Below are 24,750 nucleotides of genomic sequence, written 5' to 3'. Positions count from 1 at the left end.
TATCTATTAAATTGTAGAAGAATTTTAATCTTTATTGGATTAAATGAATATCTAATTTGACCAAATCAAGATCTGTGGATTATTAGAGTAGATGAGCTATATGACCTTATACAAATCATTTACCTATTTGAGCCTTAATTTTTTTCATCTCTAAAATAAAGGCACTGGACTAGATGGTCATTAAAATATAAGATTCTCATATATGTTTATATGTATCATATTTATACATAACATATATATGTTACATATGTGTGTATATATATATATATATATATATATATATATATATCTGTAGCTTATAATCAGTGACTTGCTCAAGGTCACACAGCCAGTATTTGTTAGAGTTTAGAAGTATGTTAGATAGAAGCCAGGGAGACCTAGTCTAAACTCTAAGAAAAACTTGCTGTGTGACCTTGAGCAAGTCTCCAATTATAAGCTACAGAGAAAGGACTGGTTTACAGTGACTGAAGGAGTTTTTTCACCAGGGAAATAGTAGGTCCAGTCTGTAGCCTTATGAATTCTACAAGATTTAATTCCAGCAAACTTGCTGTGTTTCCTCCCTATTTTAGGAGTAGCATCTAAATATCTTGCCTTGGGGAAAGCTGAGGCAGAGAACAGAGTTGGAAACAATAATAGGACAAATAATAATAATAACTGACATGTTTATAGTACTTTAAAGTTTGCAAGGCATTTTATAAATAGTTTCATTTTATCCTTACAACAACACTGGGAGGATGGCGCTACTGCACCTATTTTATAGATAAGGAAACTAATATGTGAGGCTAAGTGACTTGCCCAAGACCACCAAGCTAGCAAGTTTCTGGGGAGGGATCTGAACTCAGGTCTTCCTCACTCCTGCAGGTCCCATAATAGATCTTCACTGAGCACCTTGCTGCCACTAGTGAAGAAACCTGGCTGTGAAAGTAAATAGTGTTTTAGAAGCATTAAATGCATACCAGTTGGGCAATTCACATTTATAGTTCCCCGAGCATCTTCATTCTGGAAGAACTCAGTAACCTGATGAGATTTTTGCTATTGCAGAATACAGTGCCAACTCTAATGTCTCCCTGCCATATGTGGAGTGTGTCTGAGTTACAGCTGATGTGCATTCATTTCCTTGCCTGTTGGCTTTTAAATAGACTGAATAGATGATGCCACTGTGTATTATGCCAGTGTACTGGAAGCAGTTTGAGACATCAGCAGAGGAGTCTGCTTGGGAAGGCTGATTATGAAATGTATAAGTAGAGGGGAGGAGACACAGACAGCTTCAGAACAACTCAACTCATAAATATTTGTCAATATGATGATAATAATAATTCACATTTTTAGAATGTAAGGGGTTCACAGAATACTTTATTTAAATTCCCATTGTATATAAAATGCCATCTGTATCTTTATTTTCCCCTTAGTGTTTACTGCTCTGCTTCCCCCTCTGTCACACAGTATTTATTTTACTTTTTTATATTAACTTATCTGTATATGTGTTGAATTTCTCTTTTAGAAATAAGCTTCATGAAAGCAAAGGCAGTTTCTGGTAAAAAGCAGGTCTTTATTTTAAGTGCTTGTTGAATTAAATTGAATTTATTTGAAGGTAGGCATTATAGGGGATACAAAATTTAATAAGACAACTGTCATCAAGAAACAGTTTTATTTTCATTTTTGTAATTATAATAAATGATACAACACTAACATAAATAACTAAAATGTAAGATAGAACAAATAAAATGTATAAGGTATGAGAGGCTAAAGGAATTCCAGGGATAGAAAGATTATTTACATTTGGCAGATAGAAGTTGGGCTAAAGAAGATTTCCTAGAGCAGGTGACATCAAAAAAATGAATATTGAGGAATGGGTAGAAAATTTTGGCAGATTGAGATAGAAAAGGAGGGGAACGGGGAATTCTAGGAACTAAAATAAAGGTATGGCAGCAGAAGAGGATAGAATGTGATCAATATGAAACAATGTAAAGATTATCAGACTGTTCTGTAGGGGATTGGGGGGAGGGAAGGAAGGGGTGAGGAAAATTTGTAAAATTCAAAACATAAAAAAGATAAGGTGGAAACTGCTACTGCATATAACTGGAAAACAAATAAAATATTAATAAAAAATAAGACATCAATACTTCAGTTGACTGAACCACAAAATAATATGGGATGAGACTGTTAGGGCAGGGTCAAATGAGATTGACCAGGTCTGAAAGTATTAATTTAAGAGCTTATGGTTTATTCTGTAGGCAAAGTAGACTAAAGAACTCTCTTCAGGCTAGACTGAGTTAAGCTTTAATACAGGTCAAGGTAAATTGTCAAATGGCTACTGGAGAGAAGCAGAGAGCCAAAGACAATATCTCTGCCTATATAAGACCCAGAGTCTTGTCTTGTCATTTTGTAGATGCCTCTGCCCCTCAGCATGAACACATTTCCTCAATATGCATATGATTATTTAAGAATAGCCAGGACAACATAGTCTAATTAGATCTTCTTTTCCTCTCTTCCTTATATTACATAATACTATATGTAATATAACACAATTAGCATTTATTAAGTTTCTACTAGGTAGTACACTAAGTACTGAGGATACAAATAAAAAAGAATGAAACAACCCTTACTCTCAAAAAGTTTCCATAATTACCATTATATTTTACATGTTAGTTAATCAGCATATTTATTAAGTATTCACAATGGGTTCAGATGCTGTGCTTAGTGATTAAAAACCAAAAAACAACCATTCCCTACTCTCAAGAAGCTCACAGTCTAAAGGAGGAACAAAATGCTGACAAATATGTATAAACAAACTAGATAGAGAGATAGTTAGAGAGATAGATAGATTCATGCATATGTATATCTATGAATGCTCATTATGAAATAGTATAGGGAGTAGAGATCATTCTTCGGAGTAAGGTATTGTCATAGCAACTCTCCAAGACAGGAAGTTGCAAAGAAAATGTCATCTGCATTGGTAGAGAGAATTTCCCCTTCTAGGACTTAAGTTTGCCAGTGAAATCACAGGTCTATTCCCTATCTCCAATTTTATATGATTCTTCAATAATAATGGAAGAGTAAGAAAAAAGAAGAGGAAAGTCTTTAAATACCACTTTAAAATTTAGAAAATATTTTATCCACAAGAAAACTATAAGGTATTTTATAAATTTTATGATGACCTGAAAATAACTATTATATCCTTTGACAATTTATCAGCTGAAGAATGGTGTCAGAAGTCATGGCCATCCCCACTTTTTACCATACTTTGGTATTTAGACAGATTTCCATTCTCATCCACAAGTACTTTGAGGCAATGCAGATTGCCAAATCTTTCTCTTCCTGTGCTGTTCCTGTTTTGTCCTGCCCTAATTCCTTCATAAAGAGCCTATGATCAGGGTGGCTAGGTGGTGCAGTGAATACAGCACAGGCCTTGGAGTCAGGAGTACCTGGGTTCAAATTCGACCTCAGACACTTAATAATTACCTAGTCGTGTGGCCTTGGGCAAGCCACTTAACCCCATTGCCTTGAGAAAAAAAAAGCCTAAAAAAAAAGTCTACACTCAAACAAAGCCATTCTCCCTTTCATTTAGTATTTTGTGGGTTCCACTGAACAACTCAAGTTTAGCTATCTGTCATCCCTCATTTTTGCTTACCTTTCTTGGCTGTACCCATTTGATTTAAAATGACCCCTTCCATGCCTTCCTCCACAAAAATTAAAAGGGGGGGATATCTCACAGCACAATAAAGAGCTTGAGTAGCAACATTCTGCAGACACTAGTTTATTGATATCTTGTCTTCCCCAAACCAGGAACACTAGAAAAATTATTTAATACACTGTTATTTCCTTTGTCTTATAGTGTTTCCCATCGGGTGGATGTATTAGGAGCTAATTTCCAAATACCTGGAATGTATATCTCTCCACAAATATAAATCCAAAAACCTTTTGGAAGGGGTCTTTTAATGGAATATCACCTTCCTCCAAAGGTACAAGGACAACATCTCTCTGTCTTCTGCTTGGAGTTGGCTATCAAAACATTTTAATATTTAGAGTAAACTAATATCAAATAAAATGCAATAATGTTTGTAAAAATGTTTTGTAAATTTTTTAAAATTTAAAGCATGATAAATATGTTAGTTATCATCAGCATCATCATCATCATCATCTGAAACCCAAACCTCTTGACCCAGAAAGCAGGCTCACTACAGTACTTTAGTATATATTTGTGTTTATGTAAATATAAACATATGAATTTATATGACTTCTGACCCATTATGACATATTTATATGCAATTTATGTATATCATATAAGTATATGTGTATATGTCATGTTGCTTCCCCATATCAGATGAAAAAGAAGTAAAACTCTTAAGTCTTAAAGAGTTGTCTATTAACTCTGAGCATTTGACTTGTCCAGAGTGACCCATTGAGACCTGAACTAGAGGATCTTCACTGATTCAGAGACCAACTTTCTATATCAGTTGCAAGTATCATTATTCTTATCTTATAAAGAATGGCAATGGTAATCATTATGGTAATGGTACTGATGATTATGGTAATGAAATGATTTTCCCAAACTCATGAGCTGTTAAGTCAAGACTCATACCTTATGACTTCTAACAGACTTCTGTGAATTTGACAATACCTACTTCCCCTCTCTGCACATATTGGCTATTGGCGATCTAGTTTTAGGTAAATTATTCAATTTAGGACTAATGCTGAATGCACGTTAACTGTATATTTTTGACAGTAACATGCCCATGTTACTGCCCAGGCAGTGTGGTCTAACCCATGTAATGTCTACTTCATGACCTGTTTGCAACCCTCCAGAGTGAAACAGAAATAGATTAAAATGTAACTGGGAAATGTTTAACAAAACAAAAATGCAATAGGACCAACATGATGCTAATGTGTGATTTTCTAAGTCAAAATGCAGCCATAAGGGATCTTTATGCATGGTTTCTATATGTGTTTTTATCATTGATCTAATAGACAGCATGTTACACAAGGTTCAGATCATGCTTCTGACACAATTTAAGTGACCATGATCAAATCACTTAATTTCTATGAACCTCAATTTCCTTATCTGTAAAATGAGGAATATATTCACCACAGAAATTATGCCATAGTTTTGTTGTTAGTCTCAAAGGAAGTAATATATGTGAAACATATGGGAAAAATGTAAGCATTGTTTGATGTCAGTTATCATTTCGTATAAATATTAAATAAGTAAGTGCTTATTGCAGGGTTAGATTTTTGTTCTAGAGTACCTGACTCCATTGTAACCAAGGAATTGCTAACCCATAATTTCCTTTGATCTTTGGGAGCCCAATATTTATCAATAAGGTATTTTTTCCACATTCAGCTCCACTTGGAGATTACCAAGTACGACCTAGAAAATAAAATAGCAGTGGAATTATCCAGTAATTCATAGTAAGAGGAACAGTGATTGTGTTCATGACCTCTTCCCCCCCACCTCTAGTCTTTAACTATGCCAAGTATGGTATCGAACACAGTGAATGAAGGATTTTAACACAAGGAAGGAAATGTAGTTGTAACTTCAAGGAAATCCCTGAGAATGGGTGGAATATGAGTCATGACTTGAAGATTGCAATGGAAGAGTATAATTTATTCAGAAGTCAGTAATAGACTGGTTTCCAGTGTTCCCTTTAGTTGAGGTGAACAGAATGCATTGATTTTCCTACGGATTTACCTCTTTTGCCTTCAACTTTAAATAACCAACCGTCAAAAAAATCCTTCTGTTTGGAAAGCATTATAATTCTGGGTAAGATGACAAGTTAAACCAGGTAAAATCTCAGCCACCTCAGAGCTAGCAATCTATTTGGGGGATAAGACATCAACATATATGATGTGATGCAATCAGCTGCTCAATCAAAAAGCATTTACACAATAAGTACATCTAGAAAGTACAAAACCAAGTATTTAGTAAGATCTGAAGGTGATGGTCATTTCTAGAAACATCAGGGAAGATTTTGTGAAGGAGGTAGCATATGGGTTTTAAGAGACAGATAGGAAACTGCAGTCTATATTTTGGGATAGAAAGTAATAAGGGTAGCCAGAACACAAAGCACATGAATAGAATATGAGATCAAGCTAGAATGAAAAGGTGACCCTAGATGGATTCCAACTTTCACTCCTAAGTTGGTTGCTATTGTTACTCAGCTAGACTGGAAACTCCTTGAGGGCAGAGATGTCTTCACTTGTGTCTTTATATTCTGAGTGACTAACAGTGTAAGCATAATAAATGGTCGTTGAATGATTGATCCTTCTTCCCTTATCTACCAGTATATTGCCAAATATAAAATTGGAAAATTTTCCCAACACATATCTGAAAAGCAGTGCCTTGGGGAAAATACTGAATGTTCCTAAAAGTCAACTTTAGTTTTTAAAAATTATCCCATTGTTATTCTTCAGCTTTGTGTAAATCTCTCTGCAGCAACACATGTTGGCAGGGGAACAGAATCAACAACGTTGTTTTACAGTTTATCTGGAGTATGACACATGAACTCCTCTAGCTTCCAAAGTCAGAGTTATTAGTGGTTTTCTGCACCAGAGGGTTAGCTTGTTCATACAGGAAACCTAGATTATTTGATCCACTCACAATACTGATCGTCCTTCCTAAGCACACTGCCAAGGCCTCCTCTTGAGGAGGCCATATTTGGCATAGCTAAAGACTAGAGGTGGGGGGGAAGAGGTCAGGAACACAATCACTGTTCCTCTTCCTATGAATTACTGGATAATTCCACTGCTATTTTATTTTCTAGGTCGTACTTGGTAATCTCCAAGTGGAGCTGAATGTGGAAAAATGATACCTTATTGATAAATATTGGGCTCCTAAAGATCAAAGGAAATTATGGGTTAGCAATTCCTTGGTTACAATGGAGTCAGGTATTCTTGCTGTGAAATATCCTGCTTTACCTAAGGCCTTCAGCTCTTCTTCTCCTTGGGGAATGAAAGTTGTACATACTTGCCATCTTGGAGGGATAGGAAGGAGCAATGATATTTTTTACATGTTTCACCAGAAATCAAGGTGAAAGTAATTAGAAAGGAACCTGGTCTTGGACTAAGTCACTATGACTATTATGTAAGAACTCATTATGTATAAGGTGAAATTTGTTGAACTGTGATTGGGCTGAAGTCATGGGGTGTATGTTATAGCTTTTTGTATCCACATCCTATCCCCTATAAGAATGTTAACTCTGTAAAAGTGAGGTCTATCTTGACTTTGCTACTCTCCTAAAACCTATTGTCTCTACACAGTAGTGACTTACATGTGTGTTAAATTGAATTGGAATGGATCTCTGGAATTTAACAGTATCTAGAATATCAATTAAAGTCTGTCCCTCCTTCCCAGACTCCTCATTTCTACCAACATTAGTGAAACTCTGACACTATTATTACATGTAGATTCTTATCACTTTCCTAAGGCAATAATGGAATGTAGCTGACCCCATAACTCCTGGCCATATTACCCTGTGTACATATATTCACTTCTTAAATTGGCAGGTCCCAAGCATCCATGGCTACCCAATATCCATGTAGCTGTCTTTACATGAACTTATTGATAGCATAGCGAGCTTTGGAGGCCTTACAACTACATCCCTCCATGTGTACATACTTACATTTGGCTACATGTTGTCCCTCTATGATATTTCCTTCCCTACAACAGGTCTTGAAATTCATTTTAATCAAATAAAAACCATCAGGCACTCCATAGAGAGGATATTTGCCCCTAGAATGAACTATACCATCAAAAGACCACTATTAATTGACAAAATGGAATCAAATGCAAAGAACATAACTTATCTTAGATGTAGCTTATTCATGGATGGTTATTTGTCTGTTAATTCCCATATTAAGTTGTGAGTTGCTTGAGAGCAAGGATTGGCTTTTACTTTTCTTTGTATCCCCAGTATTTAGCATGGACTTTATAAAGATTTACAGATTGATTGATCAATGAAGGAATTTCTTTTCCTCAACTATTAATATTTATTACAGGGGTTTTGTTGTTGATTGACTTTTCCCCCTATATTGGAGAAAGAAATGGAGAGAAAAAAGAGGTTTTTATTCATTAAAAAAATTAAGTTTATTAAAACGAAACATAATGGGGGGTACCATAACCACACTCTGACTCCATATATTTCTGATTCTCTTGGTTATCTCATGCATTGAGTCCTGGTATAGTCTCCAGGGATCAAAAGGGTGGTAAAAATGGAGAAATTCATAGAAAGTTGTTCCAAAGATCTCCCTCCTCCCTGACTGGGCTGGGGTGAGTGAAGTCAGCTGTTGGGTTCCATCTCCACCTGGCTATCCCTGGACACCATGAATCAGTCCCTATGGGCAGTCCCTTGATGCTGAAGAGAGCAGCATCAAGAATTCAGGACAAGCTGACATTTTGCAGCTGTAGCAGAGACAGGATGAGGTTCTTCATTCAGGAGGCAGTGAAGCATGAAGATGTCATGGTAGCAAACAAGAAGTGGGGGCTATTAAGCCTCTGCATTAAGGGAGAGAGATTGGGGAAAAGCAATTAAAAGCTGTGAGGGAAACAAGTGAATCAGCTAACAGACTTTTATTCTAATTGAGCCAAGATTTTGACCTTTTTAAGTATGGGCTTCCAATGACATAGGCTGCATTTTTTTTAAAGATGACCCTTCCCAGACAGTGGCAAAGAAAAAAAAAGGCATGTATATTTAAGCCCCATTCATGGAGTCTGGACTTCTCCAATACTTCACCTTACCCTATATTCCTATCTACCCAGAAAGTGCTAATTATCCAAGAAAATGTAACTGAAAGTCCTTGACTCTTTGAATGTTGAAATTTTAAATTTCTAGGATACCTTATTTAACCAAGTAGGATGCATTTTCCAATCATTGCTAAGAGATTATGATTTTATATTTCTCAAATTATTTTCATATCTTTTATATCTATCATTTGGGTAATATGTGTGAATACCACCACCATCACCACCATCCTCCCTATCCTTCCCCAAAAAAACATTTCAACAGAACTAAAATAAGCAAAGTCCTCCATCTTCTCCTCAATGTCCCCTTTCTTTCCTCCTGATATATCAATTCTCCAGCTCCCCTTGAACCAGAGTTTTTAAATCTATGGATAGAATTTAAGGAAATGCATGACTTTGGAAAGGAAAAATATTACATCTTTATTTTCATTAACTTTTTATTTTCTTAGTAGTCCTGTGTGTTTTGGACTTTTGAGAATATTCTGAGAAGGGTTCTAAGGGCTCCTCCAGGTGGCCCAGGGGGCCATAATAGCATAAAAGGTCTAAGATACCTTGGAGCCTTAGATCCTATTCTACATTCCCCTCCTTCAAGTTCTTGCTTTTAATTGTCAATAAATGCACTATAAGATATTTGCTAATCTAATTCAGGTATTATAGTCCAAAAGCTGATCTAATTACTTGCCTTGATACTCAACAATTTTGGGATTTGCAGGAATGCCTCCAAGAAGCAAAGAAGGTAGAATAGACAGGCTAGAGTTAGAGAATCTGGATCCAAGTCTCAACTTTGCCACTAGCTATATGACCCTGAGCAAATCATTTAACTTCTTTAGGTTTCCTTCATCTATACATTAAGTATATGGTACTAGATAACTTCCAAGGTTCCTTTTAACTCTAAATTTATGATCCCATGATAGGTTTGATATTTTGTTCAAATTTTCATGCCCAGAGGCCTTTCAAGTCATAATATCCAGTGGTATAGAACCAGGTCCTAGAGTCAAACTCTAGGACCTGTCCATTGGGCAAATGCTTCTCCTAGCATCTGAGCAAAACCTCATCTGTGAGGCAACTGTGCTCTTTGGGAAAGAATGCCCAACCTAAAGACAAGAGAGCTGTATCCAAATCCTGCTGTCCTTCTTAATTATGTGACAATGGGCAGGTCATTGTAAACCTTTCTGAGTTTTCATTTTATCATCTATATCAGGACTGTCCAAAATGCAGCATGGGCCACCGGGCAATTTTATGGGACTGCCTGTGGGCTTTCTAAATGCTTTTGTTAAACAAAGCCAAGCTACCATAGAGCTCTCACTAAAAGGGCAAATCAAAATATACTGTCTATTCTTTCAATAAAACCTTTTAAAATTAACGTTGGATAGCCCTGATCTATATAATAAGAATGAAACTTATATGAAAAGTGCTTTATGAAATGCAAAGTAATATATATATGTGTGTGTATATATATATATATATATATATATATATATATATATATACAGACACATGCAGATTTAAATAGTTACATATTGCAGAAGTGATAGCAGCTGGTTCAATATTTTGCAAAACACCAAATTAATGATTGTGTTTCTCTGTCTCCTTTTTGTTTTCTTTTCTCCAGGAACGAGTGGAATATCTCTTTCTCATCATTTTTACAGTGGAAGCATTTTTAAAAGTAATAGCCTATGGACTTCTCTTTCACCCCAATGCTTACCTCCGCAACGGTTGGAATTTACTAGATTTTATAATTGTGGTAGTAGGGTGAGTATCCCCCCCAACACACAAAAAAGGGTAGGGGAAAACAGGGCTAAATTTCTGTGATGAAAGGATGAAGAAAGAGGGATTAATTAATCTTGTTCTATAAAGGAAAGAGTTATGTTTCCTAGAATATTCTCTCTGTAGAATTTAGGATAAAATGAGTGACACTTTGTGAAATCTAGTGGTCCTCTAAGTGAGAGGTCATTCTACCTGAGTTCTTTATCCTTTCTTCCTGGCACCTCCCCACCCACCCCCAACAGACTTTTCCCTCTTTCTGGAATTCATTTTCATATAATGTTACTCCCCTAAAGAGATTTAGAGATACAGTGAAAAAAAATTTTGGCCTAGAGTCAGGAGACTTGAATTTGGATCCCAGTCATGATACTTAGAGGTCCTTTGATATCCTCAGATTCCTTCTCTATAAAATGGAGATGATAATACTTATACTACATACCTCAAAAGACCTCTGGAAGGAAAGTACTTTGTACATCTTAAAATGTTACATAAATATGAGTTACTATATTCTTTTCAAAGTGCTAACATTTAGGAACCTGTGGTATGTAGAGGAGTAAAGCATGAACCATTTGTGTATATCCTTATATAAAGGTACACAGTTATTCAATTCACTTTCAAATTATTCACCTAAGTAATTCCCCCAAAATTAGGGATTATTTTTATTTTTTGTATAAATGAATAATGGACCTTTTGGGTAGTCTAGTGATACCCTCAGAATTGACCTCAGAATAATGTTTTTAAATGCATAAGATAAAGTACAAAAGATTATAAAAGAAACCAATTATATTAAAATGCAGACTTTTTTATGTTCATAGACCCCAAAATAAGAGCACCAACTCTATGGAAACATTTGCTTTGTGTTTCTAAGGGAAAAAAATTCTAGAAAGAGTTGAGGAAAGAAGAAATCAAATAATTGAGAATATTAATTACTATCATTGCTATAGCTTTAAGGTTTACTAAGCACATCACATATAATAATGCTCCCTGATATTTTCAACAACCCTGTAAAGTAAGTATTGTAATAGGCTCTCCATTTTACAGATAAGGAAACATTCTCAGATAAATTAAGTAGTGGCATACCTGAGATCCTAAAACTCAGTGTATTAGAGAAAGGATTCAAATTCAGGTCTCTATCCCCACTGCCAAATAAAAAAGAAAAGCACATGTTCCCCAATATGCCCTGTCCCACTTCAGTACAGATTGTTAAAGAAAACCCAACATATGTTTTAAGAAAATATACCAAATGAGTATACTACATTAGTGTGTCTATCTTCCCACAGCTCTTGTGAGATTTACTATTTTTGTCCTTTGTTGTATTTGGCAATATGATGGCTATGAGTTGAAACCTCAAAGTTGTTTTTATTTACATTCTTCTTATTGTTCATGATCTGGAGCATATTTTTGTTGTGCTTTATTGCATTTATTTCTTTTGAAAACTACCTATTCATATCCTTTGACATCTTACCCATTAGGGATTTGCTCCTGTATTTACATATCTATTTCAACTGCATATTTTATTTTGCATGTCAAAGCTTTATCAGACATATTTGGTGCAGTGATTTTTCCCAATTAACTGCTTCTAATTCTAGCTTCATTCTATTCATGTGAAACCCTTTCAATTTTACATTGAAATTAGTCATTTTAACTACTATGGTCATCTTTATCCTATTAGGACTTCTTATCCTAACCATAGTTACACAAAATATCTTCTTTCATTCTCTCTCTAAATAGACATTTGGAATTGATTAAATGGTGCAAGAGACTTACCTAAACCTAATGTCTGCTAACATACTTTCCAGTTTCTGCAGTTTTTCTCAAATGGGGGTCCTTATTCTAGCAATTAGAATCTTTAGATTTATCCAATTTTAAACTATTGTATTCACTTATTTCTGAATCTTACTTATCTAATCTATTCCATTGATCAACTTCTATATTTTTTATCAATATTAAACATTTTTATTGCAGTTTTATAATAGATTTTGAGAACTGGACTCTTTCAGTCCTCTTTTTTTTTTCATCTTTCCCTTGAGGTTCTTGACCCTCTTTCCTCTAGATGAACTTTGATAGTAGTAATTTGCTTTGCAAAATAATCCTTCAGCACCCTGCTTTCAGACCTTAAAGCTAGAAGCCTGGGGTTTGAGTTCAAAATATATAGAGATTTTAGGGGTAGGTAGGTGACATAGTGGATAGAGCACCAGCCCTGGAGTCAGGATGATCTGAGTTCAAATTTGGCCTCAGATACTTAATAATAACCTAGCTGTGTGATCTTGGGCAGGTCACTTTAACCCCATTGCCATGCAAAAAGCAAAAAACAAAAACAAAACAAAAAAACTCAAAATATATAGATTATGTTTATTTAGTATTTTAGATATATAAAGTGCTTTCTTCATAATTGTCCTCTCAGACAAGTTATGACACTAGCTATGTGTTACTGCACAATTCATTTAAGACTCAGTTTTTCACCTATATGGCAAGATGAGAAATACTGACTCTCCCTGTTGCAAAAGCAAAAATCATTGAGGGAGGTAGAAGAAAAGTTGGGGAAAGAAATGAGAGCTAAACAAGAAATTATGAAAAGAATTAAGAGTTTGTTGAAAAAGGCACCAAAAAATATTGAAGAAAATAATTCTTTAAAAATTACAATTGGTCAAGGGACTCTAATGACTCTATGAGATATTAGGAAACACTAGAACAAAGTCAAAAGACTGATGTCAAGATGTCACTGGAGTTTTCCCCAAGGTACTTCTGTACCATGAGAGAAAATGAAGGTCAATGTGCAGAGCAACTTCTCAGGATTTCTCAGTTTCATTTGAATCTGTCAATGTATCTTCTCCTACCAGGCCTTCCTTACAGGAATGCATATATGTGCTAATTTGCATCATTTTGAAATGAACTTTTTGGTCATTAGGATTGCTTTTCAAGTGGAAGGGGATGGAGTCTAATTTTTGTTTTCTACCTTTGCTTAGAAATGATTTTGACTAATAGACATCAGAACTGTCCCTATCAAACAGGAAGCTCCATCAGTGTAGTCCTGACTCCAGAGAACACTGAAATTCATTCATTCCTTATGTGTTCCTTCAACAAACATTCATTAAATATTAATCATGTGCTAGGCACAGTAAATACTCTACAAAGGAGCTTATAATCTAATGAAGGTGAAAGAGCCTGGAAATACAAATAACTATGATACAAAGGAGAATGAGATCAATGCAGTGCCAAAGTGCTATTAAAAATTAAAGAATGGAAAGATCTTTTCTGACAGCTAGGTGGTGAAGTGGATATAGCCCAAAGCTTGGAATCAGAAAGATTCATTTTCATGAGTTCAAATTCAGCTTCAGGCACTTACTAGCTATAGAACCCAGGGCAAGTCAATTATCCCTTATCACTCATGTCTCAGTTTCTTATCTGTAAAGTGATCATGAGAAGGAAATGACAGACCACTCCACTATTAGAGGTTGGGGTCACAACCCCAATTTGGGAGGCCAACAAAGAGTTGGACTCAACTAAACATGACTGAATTATCTACTTATGATCACTTTCACTTTAGAAAACAAGGAACACTTCAAAGAGGAAGTAACATTTAAGTTTAGTCTTGAAGGAAGAAGGAAACTTCAGTTAAGTGGAGAAGAAGTAAGACATCAGAGCCTAGAAGCTTCTGCTATATCTTCCAATTTGTGTATGAAAGAGTGATCTCCAGGACAGATGAATACCAATAGTTACAAATGATCCCAAATGCTATCAGTTCAGCACCTTCCCCAAGGCTCAGTTTTTCTGAGCAGCTTTTCCTCAATCATAAAAAATAAATTTCAGGAGGGAGACTATCAATTGCAGTCCTTGGATAAATGGCTGCAGCTGGGACTAATACAAGAGCAAGGTTGACATGCAAGGGTTATTTTTTTTCTTTCCAGCTGAGTACCTTCATTTCTTTCTTTGCTGATTTAATTCAGTTAAAGGTGATTGACTGCTCCCACAGTGCATGACCCAATTCTAGGTGACAAGAGAGAACAATAGAAAAGATGTCACAAGGAACCTAGAGTGGATTTTGCCTTTTAGTTCAGTCCAGTGGGAGAGTTTTGTTTTTGCTCTTAGCTATGAATATTCTCTTGCATTGAGATAGCACTTTCTCATCTATATAACAGTATAGTACAATATAAAGAATATTGGATTTGAAGAAAGGATCCAGGTTCTGATCCTGCTTCTGTCATTTATTTACTATATAGGCAAGTCATTAAACTCTCTGGGTCTCAGATTCCTCAATTGTGAAATGATGGGGTTGGAGTTGATGACCTCTAATGTGTCTTCTATCTCCCAATGAATGATTTTTATGAAATTGGGATTTTTGTTAGTGGGACCTTATGAAGAAGTATTATAGCCATCAATCTAGCCACAGTGAGTATAGCCTTGAGTGCCCATAATGCAAGAAGCTTCTGAAGTCCTTTTAGGGACTGCGATCAAGATAACTGATCTAATGAAGTTGTTGAAGAAAGGCAACATTAAATACTTCTTGGATCTTAAAAAGGGTGGTTTTTGACACTAAAATACTCTATCTTGGCCAGTTGGTTGTTTCCTGAGACCCTTGATTGTGTTCCTGCTGATGGCACATTCTCTTCTACTTGCCCTTGAATCTAGCCAAGAAATGGAATGATCTTATCTTTTGATATATCTCTTTTATCTGGAAAAATCTGGGACTGAAGAGCTTTCCTCATTCCTCATGCCATAGAAGTAGCCTTTTTCATTATCCCTTTATAGCACTGCACAAAAAAAAAAAAGATCGAGTTCTTCTTTATACTAGGTTCTCTTTGATTTTTTTTTTCCATGCTCACCTATATTTGCTATAGGCACATTGGACATGCCCTCTGAGTGACCAGTGCAAAATCATTACTTTCCTTTACCTCTCCTCTAATTCAAAATATTCTTTGCTGAGGCTGCATGACTTTTGAAAGGTTGCCCTGACAGGAGTTGGAAAGGGTGGAAAGGAGAATATTAGGATGCTAAAGGGAGGATCATGATAGGGAAAAATGTTCCGTCTAACCCTAAACAACCAATAACCCCCAAGAAGCACACTTTCCTAGAATAAATGGTTTTCCAAAGAGATTTCTAGGTTCTTCTTACAACATTTGATCTCCCTTTCAATATGGCAGCTAAGCCTGTCTGATCAACTAAGCCTTAATGTTTATGTCCTTTAGTAGAACGTGTCCCTTGGAAGAAAAGACTGCTCTGTGCTCCTTTGAAGAGGAAATAAATCTACTGTCATTTACCTTATATAAGAAGTCTTTTTCTCATCCTCCTCAATGCTAACATCTTCTCTCTAAAATTATGACCAATTTATACTTGTTTGTATAAGAAGTATAATTGTCTGAATGTTTGTATCCTCAGAGTATGACTTACAGTAAATGCTTTATTATTGTTTGTTGACTGTTTTCAGTTACTATTGTTCTCTCCAAATATGCTGTTCTAGCTTCAACTTCTCTGTTTTTAATATAGACCTAGAATGATTTTCCTCTTTATCTCTGCCTCTTGGAACCTCTGCTTCCCTTCAGGACTCTGTTTAACCCTTTCACTATCACCTCCCAACCTGTTTAGAATGAATATAAGCATCTTGAAGCCAAGGATAATTTGTTGTTTGTCTTTTTATTTCTGGTACCTAGCATCATAGTGTCTGGCACAGAGTAGGTTCATCATTAACAGATGCTTCTTAAATTTCATTATCTATTCTAAGCCCTTCCTGGAGAAACAGAGGCCCCTAAAGTTGAAGTCATAGAATAGCAGAATGTTAGAGTTGGAAGGGTCTTTAGAAAACATCTCCAGAGGATCTTAATCTTTTCTGTGTCACGCACCCCCCTTAGAATTCCAGTAAAGTCCATAGATTCCACCTCAGAATAATGTTTCTAAATGCATAAAATAAAATATGTGTATTAATCCCTTCATTTTATAGATGAGTAGACTAAGAGTTTTGAGTGACTTTATTGTTCATTTGCTCCCTAATTAGTAATTGGCAGACCAGAGATTTTAATTCATTTGAATACATTTCAAGACCACAGTTCTTTCCTCTATATTTTACCAAGGCCACACTGTAAATGGCAGAGCTGGTGACTTCTATCCCAAAAGAGAGTGACCATAGTCATTGTCAAGAGCAGATTTCACACAAACTCAATATTATCATTAAAGTATACATCCAGGGAATTTTTCATTGCAAACACTTATTGTCAACTCAGTTATAAAGGACATCAAATGAATTAGAGGAACTAAAACTAAATATTAAATGTTAAATATTAAAAAATATTAAACTTTAAAATGAGAAATTAAAAAATTTCAGAGTTTGTCTTTTGAGACATTAGAGTGAGCCTGGGAATACCAGGCAAACCCTCTTTACAGGACTAAGATAACATCCCAAGCCTGTTCAACCCTTTTCACAAGCATTCACAAGTACTATCTTACTATAGTATACTTCTTAGTAGGGATAGACCTTACACTAATCTGTTCTGGATTCTTCATATTAGTCATATACAAAAAAGCCTCATCAGGACTCAGATATTAACTCTGATGTTCTCAAGGCATCCTATTTAATATATCACTTTCATTAAATAAAGAGAATAAAATTGAATCATGACTTCTAAGACTTGAATGGTCTTCCAGAAATTTTTTAGACTATTCCTCTAACTCCAGGTTGGATTGTTACTGCAAGATCTCAGTCAAATGCTTGCATCATTCTATATCCATGTGTCATTCAGTGTCTCAGAAGCATCTTTATGGAAAATAAAAAGTTTGAATTTTGTTTTCAAAGTGTCCATTTCTATGCACAGCCCTTCCTGAAAGGGAACCAGCCAGTTCATTTTCATAATGATGGATTTGTCTGAATATCTATAGAATGGGCAAGGGGTCCAGGTCATGGTTTTAATTCCCTATACTGGATCAATCAGCTTTGCTGTATTCCACAATAATTATTATTTTAGGCAGTTGATAAAGCCCTGATACATGAAAAGATCTTTCCCCTGTACATCAAGTGTCAGAGACTCATCCCTTTAGCTTAAGATTGATCCCTGTTGAAATGCAAATCATTCTCAGAAGGGTAAAACTTTAAGCTGTTATCAATTAATTAGACTTTAATGTGATTTAGTTTGAATTAAAGATCTGAGAACAGCTTTTAATAAGAATGGGATAATAGTGGAGTGTGGAAAGAGCCCTAGGTCTTTCTAGGGCAGATAGATGGGGAGTAAGAAATGGAAACCACCACATCTTGCAAGAGATAAAAGGGAAGAACGAAGAGTTCTGGGGCACAAAAGATAGAATTTGCTACTGAGAGCAGCCTTTCTTTTTTCTCTTTTCTAGGCTGTTTAGTGCAATTTTAGAACAAGCAACCAAAGCAGACGGGGCAAATGCACTAGGAGGAAAAGGGGCTGGATTTGATGTAAAGGCTCTGAGGGCTTTCCGAGTGCTGCGTCCCTTACGACTAGTATCTGGAGTGCCAAGTAAGTAGGTTTAAATATAAAATCTATGTGTGTATATGCATACATATGTGTACATTTATATATGTGTTATGAATATAGTACTTCTGCTATGTCTGGGACATATGACTGGGGAAAGCGATAATTGAAGGGGGAATGGATGTATGGCCACCAGAGACAGCTGTGTCTTCTGCTAGGTTGGACAGGGGCATCAGCATAGTCACTGGCTAAGAAATAATTTCAGTGGGAATTCAAAATCAGATGAGTGGAGGGAGAAGTAGAGGTAGAGAGCAGCATCTCAAGGCTAGTTTTTCACTCAGGAAAATATTAACATTGAAATCTGAAAGATGAAGAATACTGTAGCAGGCTAGGAAATGAGGACAAGACAAGTTCACAGATCGGGTTCCCAAATTAAAGAAGTGCTTTTTTTATGAGTTTACAGCATTGGCTAAATTCAGAGGACCAACAATTCAATGCTTCCTTTCCGTGTTTGCCAACTCCATCCTGCTTCTGTGTAGAGCAGTTGACAAAGAAAAGACTACAAAGACTTTACCACCCACTAGTTTCTACCTGCTATTTCTTCCCAGTTCCCTAAATTCCAATACCTTCTCTCCGTTGATTAATTCTCATTTATCCCGTACATAGTTATGTACATGTCATCTGCCCCATCTCCCCTCTCTTTGGGAGAGGTTTGCCTTTCTTTGTATCCTCAGCATTCAGCACAGTGCCTACTGTGTAATAGATGCTCAATAATTGTTTACTGTCCGACTTCATTGATCAGCTCTGGGTCATTTCTGTGCAGGAGACAATTTTATTTAAGTAGATTTTTCAAAAATGATATCTCTTGCTTAAAATAAACTTAAAAATTCAGAACTCAGTGTCCTGGAGTCTGAGTATAATAACTGATATGCCAGTTCTGCCAATTATCCTTGTGGAGAACCAACCTCTGTGGGGTATCTTCACCCAGAAAAGTATTGGACTAAATAATCCAAATGAGCAATACTCTGAATGCTCCAGTTCAATAGTAACAATCACATGATCAAAGGTAAGTATACTAAAATGCAATCTGAAATCAACTATTGAAAAAACTTGAATAAATACAAGCATGCAAAACATGCTAAGTGCTGAGAGGTTACAATTAGAAAAACACAACAGTCTTTTCTCTTAGGGTGCTCACATTAAAGTGCAGTAACAATACATATATAAAAGGTTTTAGCCACAAATCACTTGGAAAAGTCCCATGGACATTAGGATGCCCAGGTAAAGCAAATGGTAATGTATTCAGCTTCTTGTATCATTATAGTTGTCCCATGTATCTTCCTCCCCTAGAGACTTATCCCATATAACTTGGTTTTTTTTAATGAAATAAAAAGAAATCAGCACAATTGATCAATATATTGAAAAATCTAAAAATACAAACACTGTGCAACATCTGTGGACCTTCGATGCTTCTTTTTAAATGTCATTTCCACTGATAAAATTGTATCAGATTCTGGTGTGGAGTCATTTGAGAGTACCAGTGACTGGTGGCAAAAACTTTCCTTTCTGGGTCTTCAGTAGCTGTGGCTGTGAAACCTGTAGGAGGAATTGCCAGATTGCACCTACAAAGAAATTTCTTCCCAGGATAGTAGCTAAGTACACTGGCATAGAAGCAACACTATTTCTAAGGCTTGGGTTCCAGGGTCCTGGAGCATCTCTAATAGAGTCTGAGAAGAGATGGCGGCCAGTGTTGTTGGAGTGGTTTGCTATGGCTGCCACAAACTGCCTTTTGTTTCTTCCTCAGGATGCATTCATCTGACTACTTCAGCTAGACTGGCTTCTCTTCCCTGAATATAGCAATATTGATTGGTAGTTGGTGTGGATAGTTGGCCCCTTGTCCACAGGAATTGCTTCCCCAGATGATGGCTGTGGTGATTAGTCCAGAAACAGGACTAATGATCTGAAGGGGTGGGGTGTGGAGGCTGCCACTTCCAGAGCTAGTTAGTTGGCCAGCAGTTGCTGCTGCTGGTGGTGCAGAAGGTGGGCTTATTCTCCACAATGAATTCTCCTTTCAGCAATGGCTCTGGGAGTTGGACTGAGAGCAAATCTAGTAGTTTAGGGGGCAATGCAATTTCAAGGTCCTGACCCCATCAGGTGGTGATGATGTTGGGGAGGTGGTGGTGGCACCTTGACTTAATGTATATGCTGCCTCCTGTAATTCTCTTAGGGGGTCTTGCTGCTTCAGCCAGATTGGCTTCCTTGCCCTGTATGGGACAGTTGGTTGACAGTTGGTGGGAATGACTGAGGACAAAAATAGCTTTGAAATGCTTAAATGAAGCCAACTGTCTTACAGAAAACAAGTTTATAACCTGCTGGGTCACACTGGCAGGTCTAGATTACAATATTTTTAAGGATAAAGGTCATATTATGTGCTTACTCTCATAGTTTGAAATTTCTTCTCTATATTTATTTGTATTTGGTCCATGTATTATGTAGATGTGTGTATTTCAACATACACACTCATTGACTCTCCTGCTTAAATGTAGTAAGTTTGATTGTTAAAGAAGAATTGGTTCATCCTTTGTCTTTGTATGCCTAGGATGATGCCCTTAATTAATGAAAATTGATTCCTAATGATTTAAGAAAAGATTGGAAGGGAAAAAAAGAGAAAAGAAGGAAGCGGGGAAAGGGAAGGTAGTATTATTTACATTTGTGGTACCTTGTGACTTACAACATCCACCAAAAGAGAGAGGTAGCTATGTTGCCACCAGTCCAGAAGTAGGACTGATGACCTGGAGGGGGTGGGGTGTGGAGGCTGCCACTCCCAGAGCTCCTGAGCCCATCTGCCTGTAGGTAGCAGCTGGTTAGCAGTTACTGCTAGTGGTGATGCAGAAGGTGGGCTCCTTCTCCACAATGATTTTGCCTTTCAACAATAGCTCTGGGAGCTGGGCTGAAAGCAAATCAAAAAGTTTAGGGCAGCAGTCTTAATGATGCATTGAGGGAGAAGGATATGCTCTTAATAGTCATATCTAAGAAAATGGATTATTTTCTAATCAGTAGGGTTCTTTTTACCAGTATGCCAAAATGAGCTAGTAGACAAGAAGAAAACCAAGTGGGTGGAAATGGGAAGCACAGGAGTCATAAAAGTTTAGGACTTTGCACAAAGCTTAGAGGATCACATACTGAAGAGCTTGATGTGTGTAGTTATGATTAATTCTATACTTAGACTAACAAAGTGATAATGGGCAAGATGAACCTCATTCTAAATTGTATTGAGTCAAATTGACTAGGAAAAGCAGTTGTTTCTGTATTTTGAGTGTCATTAATGACTAGACAGTAGGTTGAGAGAACAGATTCCGAGTCCTTCAGTCTATTAAATGAATTTAAAATATGAAACTACAGTTAAATAATTAAGTTCATTGAATGGAAGGGTTGGGTTGGAGAATGGGTTATACCCAGTAGGTGAAACTTCCTGAATAAATAACCTCCAGCTACAATGTAAATGATGACAGAGAGGTCATATTTAGTTCATGAGCAAGGATTCATTGTATTTACTTCCTATAGAATGTTAGTTGAAAATAATCTTAAAAATAACTAAACAGTTTAGAGATGAAGAAACTAAAATCTTTACTCTCCCTAAAGTTTCCTGATTAAGATTAAGAGGAGGGGCAACTAGGTGGGGAAGTGGATAGAGCACAATTGCCATAGCTGGATTAACTCATCAGATTTGCAGTTTAGATCTTAATTTGGCATTGAAGGTGATGACACTAATAGCCCTATGGAGCCATGCTTAAAGTCAGTAGCTGTTCACTTACTCTGTAGGCAATAATAAAAAAACGCTTTCTTCATTAACTTGTCACTTCTAGCTATGGAAATTTTTTTTTCTTTTATGGTCAACTTTCTGGAAAAAAACAGCAAACAAAATAGGATTTGACCTAACAAATACTCTCTTATTAGAAGAGATAAGAATATCAGAGATGACCTGTGTAAAAAAATCCTGAAATATTTGTGTATGACCTTGGAGTTTTGTCTAGTCCTTTAGGTAATATTCCTAATAGGCCTGATAATTCCTAACTCAACTGGAGAATACTATGAACAGATCAAACTGCTTCCTAAATACCTCTGCCTCTGTCATATTTGGTAAATAGCAAGAAAGTCAGTATGGCTGGATCACAGATTACCTGGAGGAATGTAATGTATGGGGAGACCAGAAAGGCAGAAAGAGAACAGATTATGAAGAGCCTTAAATGTCGAAAAAGTTTCTATTTAATCTTTGAGGTTATAGGAGTGACTGGACCTTATCGAACAGAAGAATGATGTGGTCAAACTTGCATAAGAAAATCATTTTGGCAGCTGAGTGGAGGATAAATTAAAGCAGGGAGAGGATTAAGGAAGCAAGATCAATTAGAAGGCTATCAAAATAAACTAAGCAAGAGATGATGAGGAACTGAACTCAGTCAATGATGCTTGTAAGGGGAGAAAAGGGGTTATATGCAATAAGAATTGGATGTAGAAATGACATGCTTTGCAAATGATTGGATATATGGGATGAGGAAGAGTTGGGAATTGAAAATGATGTACATGTTACAAATCTGGTTTACTTTAGAAGAAATAGGTGCCCTCAAAAGAAATAAGGAAGTTCAAAATGGGAGTGAGGTTGAATGGGGAGGAGGGGGAGATGATTCCTATTTCAGACATGCTGAGTTTAAACTGCCTACAGCCATGCAGTTTGAAATATATAATAGATGGCTGGTAATATAATACTGGAGTTCAGGAGATAAACAAGGGCTGGAAATATAGATCCAGGAGTCATCTGCATAGAAATGATCATTGAACCCATGAGAGCTAATGAAATTACTGAGAGATAGTAGCTAGCTAGGAGAGGAAGGGAAAAGAAGGAGAGGAGAAGATCGGAATGAAGAAAAAGAAGGACAAAGGAAGAGAATGAAGGAATGAGGAAAAGAGGAGAGGAGAGGAAAAGAGAATATATGAGAGAGCCTTAGAATATAGTTATAGTTGGGGAATGTGACATGAATGATGAATAAAAGCTTATAGTGTCCAGGGACCCCAGAAATTTCACAAGGATTTGCTTGAGATTGGGCAACTCCTTCTCTCAACATATAACTGCACTCTGCTCTGAATGGATTGTTGTTAGTGTCCTACATTCTCCTCTCCTTCTCACTAAATTGAATTTTGCCAGGAAAATGAATTCTTGGTCATATATCTGTTAACATCAGTACTTGTTGCCCTCTATAGTTGAGTAGCAATAGTGCACACCAGAACAAATCATCTCATTAAAGCATCACTTCAAAATTCCAAAAGATCTATGATATCATTGGTGTAGTTAACAGGCCCACTCCAACCTCTGTTTTACTAATAGGATCCTGTGGGATTAATTAGGTTTGTGCTCACATAAGAGACTTCACTAGGTCTTATTCAAAGACTTTAAGGCTTGGTTAAAACTTCCAAAGATTGTAATGCACTAGCTTAGCTTTTATGAATCCAGGGTTACCTCCATGCCAGAGGGAGGTATCAAATATAACTTCAGAGAAGTTTTTCATTAAAGTACTGACACTACCAATTGGCCTCATATTTGCTCAGCTTACACAGTCCCCTCTAGATTCATTTGAACCCCAACACAATCAACAAGAATTCATTAAGTACTAATTGTATGGAACTATGCTAGAGATACAAAACTGTCTTTATTTTACTACAGGGTAACAGTCTGTGCTCTTGAGGAGTTTATAGTTTATCTTTGTATTGATAATGTACATCTTTGGATGGATCAATAGCTTGGTTGAATTCTGAAGGACATGGTTCTGTGCAAAAAGTTCAAGTGTCCAAGAATTTTTTCCTCCTAAAAATCAAATGAATCCTTGATATCATCAAATTGGGATTTCCCTATAATTGCAAATGAGAGCCCATTCTTGCCTGACACTCTTGTAAATACATCTTCCCCTAAGTTCCCTACAGACTTTCTTCAGTTTCATTGAATGTTGTGAGGACACCAGTAGAACACTTTATTTACCTGTCATTTCTGATGAGTGGCCAACCCATCCTGTCTATTTATTATACACTTCTTTGATGACATCTTTTACTACTGTCCTTCTTGAAAATTGTTCATGAAGCAATGGAATATACTTGTGACAAAGACAAATACATAAAGCTGAAACTGATCAGTGGGTCTTTTCCAATAAATTGTTGTACCTTAAATATTATCACTACAGACCCAGGGTGGGGTAAACCTGGAGAAAGTTGCAAGAATTCTAGAACCTAATACAGCAAAGAAAGAGGGTGCTAATCTAATACTTTTGCAGTAAACTGAATAAGGGCTCCACCCTTGAAATTTTGGTGAAATCCTGAGGTGAAATCATTTTGATTTTTGCCCTTCATTTACAAGATTGCACAATCAGTGGAGAAATACCAATCCCTCTGCTTATATGTTATCCAGTTCTTTTGCACAATGTGTACAATAAATATTGTGTCAAACTATAAGCAATATTGATGAATATTATACACTCATAACCATTATTGGGATTAAATATTTGTGCTGTGAGCAGGTAATTGGTTCATACAGGTGTGAACTACTGAGTAAGAGATCCTCTGTCTTCCATTTGCTATCTTAGAGATTTCAAACTAACTTAATTTTTTAAAAGATCATATAGTTATTTTAAGTCTTACTTTTAGTAGGGGAGAGGAAAGAGACATTTTGGCAGAGACTTATTTTAATAGCCATTGAAAAGCAATTTAGAAATGTGCTCTACATCCCACACCTCCCAAAGGAGGTAGAAAAGAAAGTGTCATTTTGTCTCTTCCATTGACCTC

General features: G+C 36.3%; 1 protein-coding gene across 10 annotated transcripts in view; it reads left to right on the top strand.

Moving 5' to 3' along the window:
* Positions 1-24,750, top strand: part of CACNA1C (calcium voltage-gated channel subunit alpha1 C) — a 970,192-nt gene that overhangs the window by 625,479 nt on the left and 319,963 nt on the right. For 9 of the 10 annotated variants that reach the window (XM_074194976.1, XM_074194966.1, XM_074194971.1 and 6 more), the window contains 2 exons: positions 10,350-10,489; positions 17,831-17,970. In XM_074194976.1, coding sequence (XP_074051077.1) covers positions 10,350-10,489; positions 17,831-17,970 — 280 coding nt within the window. Of the gene's footprint in view, positions 1-359; positions 3,963-10,349; positions 10,490-17,830; positions 17,971-24,750 lie in introns of those variants that run through there. The other variant, XM_074194975.1, reaches the window with a different exon arrangement.

This window comes from Macrotis lagotis, chromosome 7 (assembly GCF_037893015.1).
Source record: "Macrotis lagotis isolate mMagLag1 chromosome 7, bilby.v1.9.chrom.fasta, whole genome shotgun sequence".
Taxonomy (NCBI): Eukaryota; Metazoa; Chordata; class Mammalia; order Peramelemorphia; family Peramelidae; genus Macrotis; species Macrotis lagotis.
Note: the sequence above shows the minus strand (reverse complement) of the source record. Positions and strands in the feature narration are given on the sequence as shown.